At 46.0% G+C, this 14,914-nt stretch overlaps 1 protein-coding gene across 2 annotated transcripts; it reads left to right on the top strand.

Annotated features, from left to right (window-relative positions):
- Window positions 1-338: 338 nt before the first annotated feature.
- LOC307230904 (store-operated calcium entry regulator STIMATE-like) lies at window positions 339-14,418 on the top strand. 2 transcript variants are annotated; one of them, XM_080001396.1, is made up of 10 exons: window positions 339-573; window positions 2,277-2,325; window positions 2,425-2,520; window positions 2,872-2,993; window positions 3,249-3,361; window positions 3,482-3,559; window positions 3,840-3,983; window positions 9,927-10,034; window positions 13,065-13,188; window positions 14,167-14,418. In XM_080001396.1, exons 1-10 carry the CDS (start codon window positions 354-356, stop codon window positions 14,277-14,279), a joined length of 1,167 nt encoding a protein of 388 aa, XP_079857522.1. In that variant the 5' UTR covers window positions 339-353; the 3' UTR covers window positions 14,280-14,418. The 2 variants fall into 2 exon arrangements, with proteins under 2 accessions (XP_079857522.1, XP_079857521.1); XM_080001395.1 differs by lacking the exons at window positions 339-573; window positions 2,277-2,325; window positions 2,425-2,520; ... (3 more) ...; window positions 3,840-3,983; window positions 9,927-10,034 and adding an exon at window positions 12,750-12,933.
- The last annotated feature ends 496 nt before the right edge of the window (window positions 14,419-14,914 follow it).

Raw genomic sequence — 14,914 nt, 5'->3', positions numbered from 1 at the left:
GGCCTATTTCGATTTTTAAAACCTTGCTTCGGCCCTCTATTTTGAGTGGAAGCCCCCCGGCGCATCTTTACATTATTATAGATCTATATAAGAATGACCCATCTGTAATAATTATAGTATCTTATAATGATTGCAGTAAATTATGGACCTGGGTTTGTCTGAACACCTGAGATAATGACTCCTCACCTGCACCACAGAGGATGCGGTTTGTTGCAGAAGACTGTCCTGCTTGACATATCCATCACCAGCTGACCTACCAGCTCTGTAGTAGCCCAAAGACACTGGGAGGAAGAACACAAACTGCCCTGGTTGCACTTTACTAGTTAGTTTTTTTCCTAGATCCAGTTGGTCCCATGGCTGCCAGTGCAGTACACCTACTCCCCCAGGTTGGAGACGTGGCATTGGTTGGGCCGGGAGTCGCTGGTCTGTTAGCGATGTCCTCCCCCACCAATACATCAGCTAGTCTCACGCCTGCCTCAGACAACCAGGGGTGCGAGAATGGTGCCTTGATGGACTCCTTCGGGATCTTTCTGCAAGGACTTCTAGCCGTCGTGGCCTTCAGCATATTGATGTGTAAGTATGCCAAGGGGTAATCCCTGCTGTGACATGTCTGAATTACTTGAGTCCTTAAATGGATTGTCAATCACAGTTTGAGGATATAGGATTTATAGAATATTCATATACAAGTCAAAATGTAATGGGTCCATTGTCCCTCTAACAGTAGTAATTCTGTAAAAGATAATTGGCAATCGCCATTAGATAGAAGGTAATCAGTATAAATCAATGTCCATGTGCCAAAACAAGGACACTGGTGCAGACGATTCATCTTATCAAGCTGACTGTTGGGGGAAGTGGAGCCAGACTAGCAGGAGTGAGGAATGCATTGCACATTAGAGCTGGGATGCCTGAGGCAGCCATCCCAACAGAAGAGTGGGTTGAGGCTTTGGCCTGGGCCTGCATTACAACCAGCCGTGCACAGGGTGTGTCTAGGCTGAAGTCACACTCAACTGAAACAGAGGTTGTAGAGCAAACTCAAAAGTCCCTCAGTTTAATTTGGATAAAAATCTGTCATTGGGGCAACCAGCTGCCATTTTACGACAAATAGCGCAGTGTCTTGCAGACAGAACGCAAAGTAAACAAACGTAATGAGATAATTGAGAGGCGCTATTACTTCTGACCAGCAGAATGTGAGGGTTAATGTCTGGCCACTGTGTCCATATAGAAAACGTTAAAGTTAAGCACCTCCACCAAACCCCGTCACAGACATGAAGCAAAAACTTGCTCTCCGCGGGGGCTGCAGTCATTGGTGTGTTTGTGTGTGAGAGGCAGGGGGATGAGGTCATCTAAGACAAGCTGTTATTGTCGGGAAAAGCAGGAGATTAATTTGTAGTAGCCATTACAGTGCTTTCAGAAAGGAGAGCCCGCTTGCATCACACAGCATAGACTGTCATGCACAAAGGGATTAATTAAATTGAAGACTTCTTCAAAGCCCATAACTCGTACACCGCAGGGTAGCGTTGATAGATAGTTTCAACCTTTTCCTATCGGGGCATTTCAGTAGTTTTGCAAACAGTTGGCACAAGCAACACCATTAATGTCTACTTTTTACTTTTACTATGTGTTTCAAGCTCATGTGCTTAAACCAAGAGACCATTTAGTATGGCGTCATTATATATGCGTCAGATTGTCTACTTTAAATGGTGCATGGTAAACTAGAATATAAGCACTGATTTTCCAAACACAGAATTTAGACGTTCTTTCTTCCTCCATTGCCTTGTGTGGCAAAAATATAGATTTTTTTTTTATGCCTTTTTTGTGGTGGGTTCTTAATATGAAAATGTATGAGATGATACTAGTCAGTGTATCAAGTTTTTAATGTCCTCATTGCGTTGTCAACGGACCTGATACACAGTATTGCATGAGTTTTATTTTTTAAGGCAGGATAGGAGATATCATTTGAGCAGCAGCTTACCATCTTAAAAGAGGAGGAGTCAGACATTTTGGATCACAAATATGTTATGGTAATTCAACACAAGCAGTTATAATTGGACAGCGTCACAGTTTAATTCAACCACTGCCTATTTCATAGAAACGAGCAATTACAAAACACTATTCAAATGCCGACAGGGTTTTTGACATCTCACTAGTGGGGTTGTGATTTAGCCTTGTTGAATAAAAAGCAGAAGGATTCCGTTTGATCAGTGTGTGCTGATGTGTGCGCTGCGTGCAGAGCAGTAATTCCCCGCTGATAATAAGACATGCTGTCTGTTCCACAGTGAAACGCTTCAGGGAGCCCAAGCATGAGAGGCGACCCTGGAGGATCTGGTGAGGCTGCTTAGTCCTAAATCGTCATGCCATAAGTGCATGAAATTACTCCTAGCGGATTTCGGTTGTAAACCCAACAAATGTCCCGTCTCTCGACAGGTTCCTCGACACCTCGAAGCAGGCGATAGGGATGCTGTTCATTCATTTTGCCAATGTCTACTTGTCTGACCTCACAGAAGAGGACCCCTGCTCTCTGTGAGTACTTCCTAACGATATAGCGCTTCTGTTTTTGTGACCGTACACCCATATGTAGCGAGCATCCGCTTCTTTCTACAGCGGTTTAATAACTGTTAAACCAATCTACCCATGGCTACATTAGCAATTTAGTTCACCTTTTGCACTTGAAGGTTGCACTTGTTGAGTCATCGTTGAAGAAGCCTAATCCCTGTCTGGCAATCTGATCTGCACTGTAGTGGTAATACTAAATTGTAATTGCAAGTCTAAAAGTTAGAGCCACTCCGACACCTATACAGTCCTCAGACGATTTTTAACTCGATATCCACTCGTCTGTGCCTCCATCCGTCTCCGTGTCTCTTTTTCTTGTAGATACCTCATTAACTTCCTGTTGGACGCGTCCTTTGGCATGCTGCTGATCTATGCAGGGGTGAAAATTGTCAGCGCCATCGTGGAGTGGAGGCAGTGGGAATCTCTGCGTTTTGGAGAGTACGGTGAGGCTCAAAGGCTTTGATGGTACCCACAATGTCCAACGGAGGGCAGTGCTGCAGTGCCACATGGTCTGTGCACTTGCACTGCCTGTGTTTGTGCGTTACGATGAGTGGGCTTTACTTTATTGCACAGCAAGTCTCTGAGTACTTAGTCTGTGAATAATGTGTGTGTGTGTGTGTGTGTGTGTGTGTGTGTGTGTGTGTGTGTGTGTGTGTGTGTGTGTGTGCGTGTGCGTGTGTGTGCGCGTGTGTGTTCAGGAGAGCCAGTGCAGTGCTCAGCCTGGGTGGGCCAGTGTGCTCTGTACATCCTCATCATGATGTTCGAGAAGGTCCTCATCATGCTGGTCCTCCTCATTCCTCAGTGGAAGAAGGTCAGAATCAGAGCGTACTCTGACCTTAAACCATGTTGAGCGCGTTGCTGCTGTTGGAGGAGTCCATTGAAATTGTAAATTGATCCGTGTTCTATGTGTGTGTTGGTGTGTGCGACACAGCTGGCGCTCCTCAACCCCATAAAGAATCCTAACCTGGAGTTGGCCATAGTCATGCTTATTGTCCCGTTCTTCATCAATGTAAGGCCGCTGTTCTATTTTCCTTCTCTCCTTTGTGATGTGACTATGCAACACTTGCACTCTAGTGGTTAATGCACTTTTTATTGATCCCTCAGTGAAACCCCATCATGATTTGAACTTAAGCACTCAGAGGTTTGAAGGCCCTGGCAATGATCAGTCCTAACTTGTCTATGTGGAAAAACGTCTCAAATGCCTTCTCTAAATTGCACGTGACAGAATCATAATAATAATAATTATAACAACAACAACAACAATAATAATAATACTGTGTCCTCCTCAGGCCCTGATGTTCTGGGTCGTAGATAATTTCCTCATGAAGAAGCACAGGACGAAAGCCAAGCAGGAGGAGCGGGAGGAGGACTCCCGGGGGAACAGCAAGGTGCGCTACAGACGAGCACTGTCCCACGACGACTCAGAGTCAGAGGTGAGACGCATGGAGGACATCTTGGTGTGGCTAGTAGTATGTGCATGGTAACAGTAGTAGTATAACAGCAAAAATGCAGCAATTTTATTCATTTCTAAAATGGCTTCAATGGTTCTTAATAGTTTCAATTTAAGAAGCTTGTAAAGGGCCTTTTCTTCCTTTCCCCTAATTTGCGAAGAAATTGAAAGATAGAGGAGTTTTTTTTCATATGGAGCACTTGGTTATGCCTTTTAGACGTGTTTCCAATCAGGGTGTGGTGACAGTATTGTTGCTAAGTGGGATCGCATTACAATCTTGGGCTACTGAATTGAGTTGTTGTTGTTGTTGTAAAGGAATTGTGGGAAATAAAGCAGAAAAGCTGTATTTTGTAGAGCAGCAGCAGCCCTTCGTAGCCTCCCTTGCTTCCCCCCTTGTTTCACACCAAAAGCCTTCCTGTAAGCTCTTGAATCTATGCTTGTTGACTCCATGACACACACTGGACTGTGTGCTTTCCCTGTTCTCCAGTGGTGATATTGGCTAACACCTGGCATTAGTACACTTGCTTATTGCATTTTTTTCCCTGCCTCAGCTGACGCACAAACACATACACAGACATACAGAGGGGTTCATTGTCCGGTAGCTGTTAATCACCCTCAGTATTTCCCACTGCCTGGCACTTTATAGGCCATAAAGCTGTTGAGCCCAATGCATTGCTTGGCTCCACACAGACAACCACGCCACTTCCCAACGACCACATGAAGTCATTCTCTGCTGCAAGTCGCCAAAGATTTTCTTGGCTAAGTATTTTGTGGAGCAAAGTTTGTATTGGTTCGTATTTCTAATTTTTACACCTTTTCAAAGGAGGATAAAAAGATTTGCATTTCATAAAATGCTTTTATGCTTCTTGTTCTGCAAATTATTTGAGCTTTTATTTTTTCGAGTTAGTCCTTCACCTTCTGTGTTCTAGCCAAACTGATGTTGTTCTAATTTAGATAAATCCAAAAGATTTACCCTGTTCAGAAGTGTATTCTACCTGGGGCGACGAGAGCACCACACTGTTACCACGAGACCAGCCAGGTGCTTTGGTACACCTCCCATGCTGCAGGGGAAGGTCACAGAAAAGTAGGCGATTAGAGTATACCTTTTTGTTTTTACACAGGAGCACTAAATCTAGGATTTTGATGGCAACTTTGAAATCCCCCCTTTTAAACAAGTAACCCTTTTGTGAGATAACCAAGTTGCATGCTGAACCCCTCCCTCCACGCATTAATAACATCTTATCTTATCTTTAAATGAAATAACTATTAAAGGGTCACACGGTGTAGGAGTGTGCTCTATGGTGTTCTATCACGATCTACACCGATCAGCCACAACATTAACAGGTGAAGTGAATAACAATGCCCATCTCGTTCCACTGGCACCTGTCAAGGGGTGGTGCATATATTAGGCAGAAAGTGAACAGTCAGTTCTTGAAGTTGATGTGTTGGAAGCAGGAAAGTGGGCAAGCGTAAGGATCTGAGCAGCTTTGACAAGTGTCAAATTGTGATGGCTAGTCGACTGGGTCAGAGCATCTCCAAAAAGGTCTTGTGGGGTGATCCCGGTATGCATTGGTTAGTACCTACCACAAGTGGTCCAAGGAAGGACGACCAATGAACCACCAACAGGGTCATGGGCACCCATAGGCTCGTTGATGCGTGTGGGGAGCAAAGTCTAACCCGTCTGGTCCGATCCCACAGAAGAGCTACTGTAGCACAAATTTCTGAAAAACTTCATGCTGCTCCTGTCCACCACTGGAAGTGCCTACAATGGGCATGTGAGTGTCAGAACTGGACCAATGAGCAATGGAAGAAGGTGGCCTGGTCTGATGAATCACATTTTCTTCGACATCATGTGGATGTCCAGGGTTAGGGTCCGATGGAGCATCTGTAGGATGTGCTGGAACAACAAGCCTGACCCATGGGATCCCACCTCACAACTTACAGGACTTAAAGGATCTGCTGCTAACGTCTTGGTGCCAGATACCACAGGACACCTTTAGAGGTCTTGTGGAAGTCCATGCCTCCACGGGTCAGAGCTGTTTTGGCGACACAAGGGGGGGCTACACAATATTAGTGGTTATTAGTGGTGGTTTTGATGTTGTGTCCGATCGGTGTATTCTGCATTTGGGTGATTATAAACGTACTGTAGGTTATAAGTACTATTTTGTTTTCTTTCTTTTTTTAAACTGGGATGTCAGCAGGCTTGGCATACAACAGAGTATTGGTGCCATTGCATCTGGGACAGAGTTAATCTGCAAGTGGAGTTCAGTCTCAACCTGCAATGCCACTCTTTATTAATCATGAAGAACTGCTGCAATAACTCTGCCCTGTGGACGACCTGTGGGATGACAAGAGCACAGCTTTTTTGCTATACAAGACCACAACCAATTCCCCACACAACAATATGTACTTGACAAAACATTAATATAGAAACATCAGATGTCGAGAAATTGGAACAGTAATTATGGCACGTGGCCTCTTCCTCTGATAGCTATAGTGGTAAAGGAGAGGAGGCGGCTGTTCGTGTGTGTGTGTGTGTGTGTGTGTGTGTGTGTGTGTGTGTGTGTGTGTGTGTGTGTGTGTGTGTGTGTGTGTGTGTGTGTGTGTGTGTGTGTGTGTGTGTGTGTGTGTGTGTGTGTGTGTGTGTGTGTGTGGGGTGTTTCCATCGGTGGATGCATGGGACTTGTCCCAATTAGTTATGATATTTGGGGTCAGAACTATATCGTATATCGCCTACAAGCAGCGGAAAAGGCCTCTCAGCCACCCGCGAGTCCTGCAGCCGAAAAGACACTGACACCCCCACAACTTCAAGAAAGCTCCAAGCACAATGCACCGCAGCCACAGAAGACCCCCCAACCGACAAAGAAGCTGGAAGCCCCACGGAACAACCCCCATGCATGACCCGGAGGTGTACAAACCAGTCCCAGAGAGTTCATTGTCTGGGCGTCAGCGGTACAAGAGCACACCCTGCACACCCTGTGCGGGTGTGCTCTTGTACCGCTGACACCCAGACAATGTGTTAATGTGCAGGAAAGAGGTCAATTAAAAAGAAATTCCCTCTGAGGAAATGTGTCTCGTATACACTGAAGCGTTACCCCGTCATCACTGTGATGTTAAACACTATTTTGCAAACGATAAATCATTGTCCACCCAAGATAAAAAAAAAAAATAAATAAAAAAAAAATAAACATATTCCTAAAACGCTGCGCCACCCAAATAGTTGGAGGGGCACAAACTGCTCTGCACAGTCTTCTAACAGCTGCACCATTATATTTTTTGCAAACCCTGCAAAAGCGCCAGGGAGGGCTCCAAAAGCAATCCTTATTCATCAGTGAAAAGCCTTCCTCTGTCCTGAAAGTCTTTACGATGAATGTTAGACATATCTAGTCAAGCGCCACCTCCAGCAGGGTTGTCATTGTCATGAAATTTGGGTATGACAATTGTCAGACAAATCATTGTGATTAACAGTTGAATCGACTTTTTGGTAAATTTAATTTGGTTCACAGGGCTCGCTCACATTCAAGCCAGTCTATGCTTTACCTCACTGGCCACAACTCAAATAGGAGATGAAAAGCGGTGCACAGTGGGTGTGTTTTTAGACGTGGGGTTCATTTTTAAGTCAACACAGCCCAAAATTACAGGGACGGTGCTGCCCAGGTTGCCTTACAATCGTCAAAGCTTGTATTCTTTTAAGTCAGTACGTTTTTCACTCATATTTCAACTGTGAGCTACATATTTGTAATGATTCTACACCTCTGCACATTTATTTATTTTTTTATTTTTCTTATCTCTTAAACAGTATTTTGCCAAACTGATAATTGTGTAAATGCGTCTAAATGCAGCTGGTTTGGAAGCTTCAGGTTTAACATTTTATCATAAGTTTTGATCACTGACGCTAATCCTCTCTTTGTCTAAGGAGCATCTGTTGGTACATCCTTTGATTTGATTTATAAAACACAAACCGAGCGGTAGGGCTGCTGTGTTGTAAAGCGTTGGGGGTTATGTGGACCTAGTAGAGCAGGCAGCGGCCACGTTTTGGGTATGAGCCATGACGCGGGGGCTGGTCCTTTGTGACTCACTCTTTACAAGGTCCCCCTGCAGGGCATTGAGACACAGCGGGCCAGTGGCGCAATGGATAACGCGTCTGACTACGGATCAGAAGATTCTAGGTTCGACTCCTGGCTGGCTCGTACCTTTTTTTAAATGCAGGTACTCCTCACTCAACAACCCAGTTCCGTTCGAAGGACCAGGTCGATAAGCGAGGACCAGTGTCATTTCATGGCAAGGGGGCGTGACCATGGCGAACGCCAGTGTAGCGATATACAGAATATATTTGCCCCATATTTATTATTTATGTTATTATATATATTTTCCCCACAGCAGCAGGAAAACAGAGTCAATTCAATACCTACAGCTCCGCAGCTCTAGTCAGTTTTTCTCCCACTCTGTATTTGAGGCAGGCTTTTATTTCTTCGGGTCGACCACGCCCCCGCCATTTATTGGAGGCCCCCGGTTTATATTTGACCACCGCTTTAAATTTGAGGAAAGACGCGGAAGATGCTGAACTGCATTTCGTTGTCTCGCAAATGAAGAGTTGAATCCAATCCAAGCTCCGCCTTACTGGATTTCGAGTTTTGCCATTTGCCATTTAGAATTTTTTGGAGAACTTTTTTTCCCCGCAAAGGCTTTGTCAGCATTGGATTGATTGACACCAAATTTGGTACAGGACATAAAGGCAACGAGCTTCACCAAGGTACCAGATAAGCAGTTTGGACGCTATTAACCATGAAACCATTGAATTGCCATGGGTGTGGTCCAACACAACATCGGCCATAATTGGTTGACTGTTTGTCCAATCCTCACAGATTGGGATTTTCGGCAGCGGTATTGGAGCCGATACCGAATGATGTAAAAAAAGATTTGATAAATTCTCGGAACAGCGCACGCACAGCGGTAGCGGCTAGTCTTCCCTGCCTGTCCAAAAAAAAAAATCCCTAATGATAAATATTCAGCGCTTTCTCCGAACCTTCCTTTTTCGTTTGACGATGTCCCGCCGGGACTTTGCCTGTGGATGATGAACCAATGGCTTCTTAAATTTTCAGTGTGCCTGATGCTGGCCAAAGCATCCATTTTGATCACCGCCTCAAGGTGAAAAATGTACAGGAGCACGCGACAGCTACATTTTGGGATTACGCGCTATGGTGTTGTAGCTAACGCACAGGTTACAAGCTCTAACTGCGGTGAGGGGGGTACAGCGGGCCAGTGGCGCAATGGATAACGCGTCTGACTACGGATCAGAAGATTCTAGGTTCGACTCCTGGCTGGCTCGTACCTTTTTTTAAATGCTGTTGTTCCTCCATTTAACATTGTAGCCTCAACTCCTGCGTCCGCGTTCTGCATGTGAGCGCTGCTCCGTTGTGCTGCTTTATCGGGGTCGAGCCTCGTGGCTGACAGATTACAGCACCTCCCGGCAGCGGTGCACAAGCAGCGGGCCAGTGGCGCAATGGATAACGCGTCTGACTACGGATCAGAAGATTCTAGGTTCGACTCCTGGCTGGCTCGTACCTTTTTTTATTTATTTTTATTTTTTTTATTATTATTATTATTATTATTATTATTATTATTATTATTATTAATTATTTTTTTATAAATACCGTTGTCCCTAAGGAAAGATAAAATGGACTGTGGGCACAAAACACGAATTACATGTTCTTTCCAACTCCCCTTTCCCACGGCATCAAAAACCCGGTAAGAACCCGCTAAAATCCGGCATTTGTCGCCAGCGGTTCAACGCCGGCGGAGCTTTCCGTCTCCGTCCCGTCGGGGGAGAAAAACAAGCAAATCTTCAGTTTTCTCAGCGGCGGTTGCCGGGGTTGACATCTCCCCGCCTGACACATCCGTCTTTCTCTCCCCCTTTTGCCGCCAGATCCTTTTCTCGGCGGACGACGAGATGGACGACTCCGACGAGGACGACGTGCGCCGCCTCACCGGCCTGAAGACCGTGAAGAAGAAGAAGCATCGAATGGGGATCCCCGTTTGACGCGCGTCCGGCCAAACCGGCCCCCCGGCGGTGCGCCGGACGTCCCCCACCGCGCAACACTCCTCACACACGCCTCGCACACTCCACCAGCTCTGCGTGAGCCACGGGAGGAAACCCCTTGTTCTGACACCCCAGGATGATCCCGGTTCCCCATGGTCGTGAGGGCAGCGTTTGTGGAAGCAGTTCGGAGGATGTGTGTGGGGGGAGCGAGCCCCTCGAGTACGTCTTCCCCTGCTTTAAGGACCTCTGCATGAACTTTGTCTTAACCCGGATGACTTGAAAACGTCGGGGCTGCGGTCAGCCACACACGGTGGATCTCGGCCATTTTCCCCGACCTCTGCCATTGGTTTACTGTCGATCAACACTGTTTGGGAGCTCATAACCCCCGTCTTGCACAGACATTTCATCGTCGAACCTCTACGTGAGCGAGGAGGCCGATTACGTGGGTGTTACAGCGGCAAAGCTTTAGTATGTTTTGTGCGGCGCGCCGCCCCGGGCTCACGTCAGTGTGACAAATGCAAAAGGGGTGTGAAACATCACGTCAGCCTTATTTGTCATAGGAATGGTATGATGCATTTGAATAGTCTGAAATGCCAGTCAAAAGTGATTGTATGCCTCACTAAGAAACACCAACTGTGTATCATGTTTCCTTATTATGGCTTACTACCATGGCTGCTGGTGTGTGTGTGTGTGTGTGTGTGTGTGTGTGTGTGTGTGTGTGTGTGTGTGTGTGTGTGTGTGTGTGTGTGTGTGTGTGTGTGTGTGTGTGTGTGTGTGTGTGTGTGTGTGTGTGTGTGTGTGTGTGTGTGTGAGAGAATTTGAGAATTTGTACAATTGTGTGAGTGGCACAAGGCCACTCTCAATATTTAAGGAGCAGATAATCCGAATGTTAAAGTAACTGCATTTATGTTCCTCTAACCCTTCTGACTGCCTGTTCCACGGCATATATCTCGTATCCAACGGCTATCGTGTCCATCCCTGCTGTACGCCTTGGGAGGGCCTTAGTGCTTACTGACGCCTGTTACTGTAGAATCTTCCCCTTCCTTCCGGTAGTGTTGTGTGAAAACAACGGGCAAGACCCTTCAGACGTAGCTTATGTTTGGTCTTGTCTGCAAACAATTTCTACCTTTTGTGTTTGCGTGTCTTTACGACTGTTTCACTGACTGTGGTGATTCTTCGTTTTGTTTGTTCTCTTTTCTGTATTGAAGTGATTACTGTTATTTTTGGGCCAAAATGACCCCCCCCCCCCCCCCCCCACACACACACACACACACACACACACACACACACACAAACACACTTCAAAAGCGTTATTTTTCAGTGTTGTGTTTTCCGTTCCCCCGCCCTCCAAAAGGGAAAAAGTTGATATGGGAGCCCACATTCCTTGCACATTTTCCCATTTATCACACCTACGTTGTTGCATTATTTTTTTTTTTCCCTTTTGTATTTGCGTGTAAGGTGTGTACTATTATGTATTTGACATTTCCTTGGATCCAGCAACGTGCCTGATTGGATGATTGAACCAGAAGCCCCGATCTTCAAGGCACTGATGTTGAGAATGTTACAGAAGCACAGACCTCTAAACTGTTGGCGACCAAGGACCAGGCATTTGAACAAAGTGTGTGCGTGTGTGTGTGTGTGCGTGTGTGTGTGTGTGTATCTGATGTCCTTGCCAGTCCTCTTAAAAAGTTAAAGGAGGGTGACATAAACTGTGACTGTGATGACTAATGACGCTAATAATGAACAGATTGTGATGTTCTTGGCAGGCTAAGGAGGAGTAAAATCACTGGGTTTTCAAAGGTTGAGCATCATCAATGGTTATCGTCGCTCGAGGAGGACAAAGAGGGCTCTTTGTTTTTTGCAAAACAGGAATACTATACATTTTAATTCACTGACAAATTATAAATACAAATTATCATTATATATGCTTTTGCAATAAAGTATGTAAAACCTTTGTATTCATCTGCAGGACCCTCTTTTTATACGCTTGTATTCCTCCACCAGGAATCGATCATCGGTACAATGTTGCTGTTGATCCACTAAACAACGTCCCCGTACACAGGTCCACAGCCTCTAGAGGGAGTCCTTTGATTACAATAGGGATCCAAGAAAGGATGCTGTGACCCAGCTATAAATAAATCAATTCCTAGTGTTTGCCCATCTGGAATAATGATTACATGCCCCACTTTGGAGTCAGTGGCGGTACACAGGAAATTAACCGAAACATGTCATTGCCTAATGGGTTTGGGAGCTAGGATTTATGCATCTCCAATTTCCAGAAGCAAATTAATTTTCTCATAACGACCCGCTCACGTGGAGGTGAGAAACCGAGGATATCCGCTGGGAAAACCCGAGCGATTGAGACTGTTCAAATGGACTGATTCTGATTGCAGTCTTGTTATACCACATACAGGTGGTGAGTGTCTATGATGGATAAGAGAAATATTTGCTCTGTACGACAACAACACCAAGTATTACGGGATAAGCGGCGCAATTTCTCGACCACGCTATGACGCCATGCCACTCCTTAAGACATTGTTGTCACCGGGTGCATCCCCACTGCGCTCAGCGCCCACAACGAGGCCGCAGGAGGACGGGAAGGGAATTATCCGGCCGCTTGACCCCGCATTATCAGCTGTTTTGGTGAAGGGAAGGCCCGTTCCAGATGCACCAGGCCTCACGTCACGTCTAATAATACACCCTGACAACAGACAGGGGGGCTGGGGGTCCCACTCACTGGCTGATTCAGGGAGGAAATATATGTGACTCTCCGGTCCAAGGTTATATAACGGCTCTTTGGGACAGCGAGACGCAGAACAGGGCGACAAGAGGCCGCGACGCCAACCGCACCCCGAAGGACACCGCCGACCACGCCCGACGCGCCATGTCGCAGGTGAGTCCACCCTCCGCCCGGCCACGCTGACCGATCCTCGTCGGGAAGCCACGAGCGGGCCATCCGCGGCCCGGGCCGCTTGCCCCGGCCGCCTGCTCACGTCTGACCGTGCTCCCCGCCTCCCCCCTCAGCCCGGCGAGGTGAAGAAGAAGAAACGTCCCGCGATGAAGGAGGAGGACCTGAAGGGAGCCCGCGGTAAGCTGGGCCTGAAGGGCGAGGTCAAGAGCAAAACCTATGAGGTCATGGCGGAATGCGGTGAGTTCCGTTGACTTTTTATTGACTTCCCTCCCCCCGCCCCGAGACTGAAGGCGCATTTCCTCATGGCGTAACGTCTGCGTCCAGATTCCGTCTGGAAGTTGATATCAATGTCATATTTTAAGACCCCACCCCCAAAAATGTTATGAATACACCATTTAAAGGATTTGTATACCTGGGGTTTGAGGCGAAATGGCAACCGGCCTGACTGGAAAGCCAATTGTAGTCATATGTTGACGTTAAATGTGAACGTTGTGGAGTTACACATGAATGATAGAACATGTATTTTATACAGAGCTTTCCGGACACTCAGGGCTCGTTCATCCTATGTCTAGCGTCATGACTCACATGATGAGCGCTGGGGACGCTCGGGGACGCTCGGGTGTGTGGATCCTTGTGTTAAGATGTGGTTGTGTCTAGAGTTTCCAGCCTCAGTTGAATGTTGGTCTGGACCCTGGACCAGGCGGCAGGTGCTGCTATGTCACAAGAATGGAAATATATATATTTACACAATGTGGCCATAAATGTATTTACTTTTCCAGCACAATTAACTGGTGTTATCGTCATACGATTTGATTCTAAACTTTACTTTGGTGCAGCCGCGACCTGTCCATACTGGGCTTGCTAGTTGACCTAGCACGATACTACTTTATGTTATATTTTAAATGTATTTCTATTTTTCACATGCGCTGTTCTAGTTAACTCGTGTGCCATGGTGTTTGAGTCCCCGGACGAATTAATAAAGTGTTAATTAAATGTCTGTGAGTATAAGTGTCTTAAATAAAGATAGTGATTTTTGTGTTATTTTAAATGAAGTAAAAAAGTAAAGTAAGAAAAGCAGAGTTCCCTGACCGGGAATCGAACCCGGGCCGCGGCGGTGAGAGCGCCGAATCCTAACCACTAGACCACCAGGGACACGTCAGACGTAGAGCAATTGTTCTGTATAGAAAGTCAAACACCTTCCCTCCCTCCTTTCAGAGCGCATGGGGAAGGTGGCTCCCTCCGTGTTCAGCGGCGTCAGGTCCGGCTCAGAGACCGTCCTGGAGAAGCCCGTGGCCCAACGCCCTGGAGGCAGTGTGTTCGGAAAATGAGATGCCATGGAACCAATACGCCAGCGATGTTGCGCAAATTGTATATAAGCTATAGAAGCCATACCGATGTCCTTGCCGCCCGAACGCCCTTCTAAAGAAAGTGGAATTTGGGAGAAAATAAATGCGGTTGTGTAATGTTGACGCTGTTGTTGTGCAAGTCCTTGTACTTTGTATTTTGCTCGGTCCAAAATCATTTTCAATTAGTCACTATCGTCGTGATCAATAAAAAGGTTCGTTCCCCGTACGTTGGCCAAAATGATCTACCATACAGTGCCAAAATAGGAACCTTATTATACATTATTTTACATGAAAGTCCACTAAATAAATACGTCCCCATTGGTTCTGTCCTTGGAACTCGGAAAATTCGTTTTAATTGACGCTGCGTTCCATTGGAACTCGGAAAATTGTCGTTCGGCTCGATAGGCAGTGATGCTGCGTTTCACGAGAACTCGGAAAAATCATAATTCGCGACTTACCTGTACCCTGTGAAATGCTATATTTATTATTATTATTATATATATATTTTTTTTTAATAATTATTGTATCTGTTGTATTTATTTTATTTTCACTCTATTTTATTTAACATTTATCTAACCTGGGAAGCCCCATTGACAATGGTCTTTTTCAAGAGGGCC

The sequence above is a fragment of the Zeus faber genome (assembly GCF_960531495.2).
Source record: "Zeus faber genome assembly, chromosome: 5".
Classification (NCBI taxonomy): domain Eukaryota; kingdom Metazoa; phylum Chordata; class Actinopteri; order Zeiformes; family Zeidae; genus Zeus; species Zeus faber.
The sequence above is the reverse complement of the archived record's forward strand: the minus strand, read 5'-3'. Positions and strand labels throughout refer to the sequence as shown.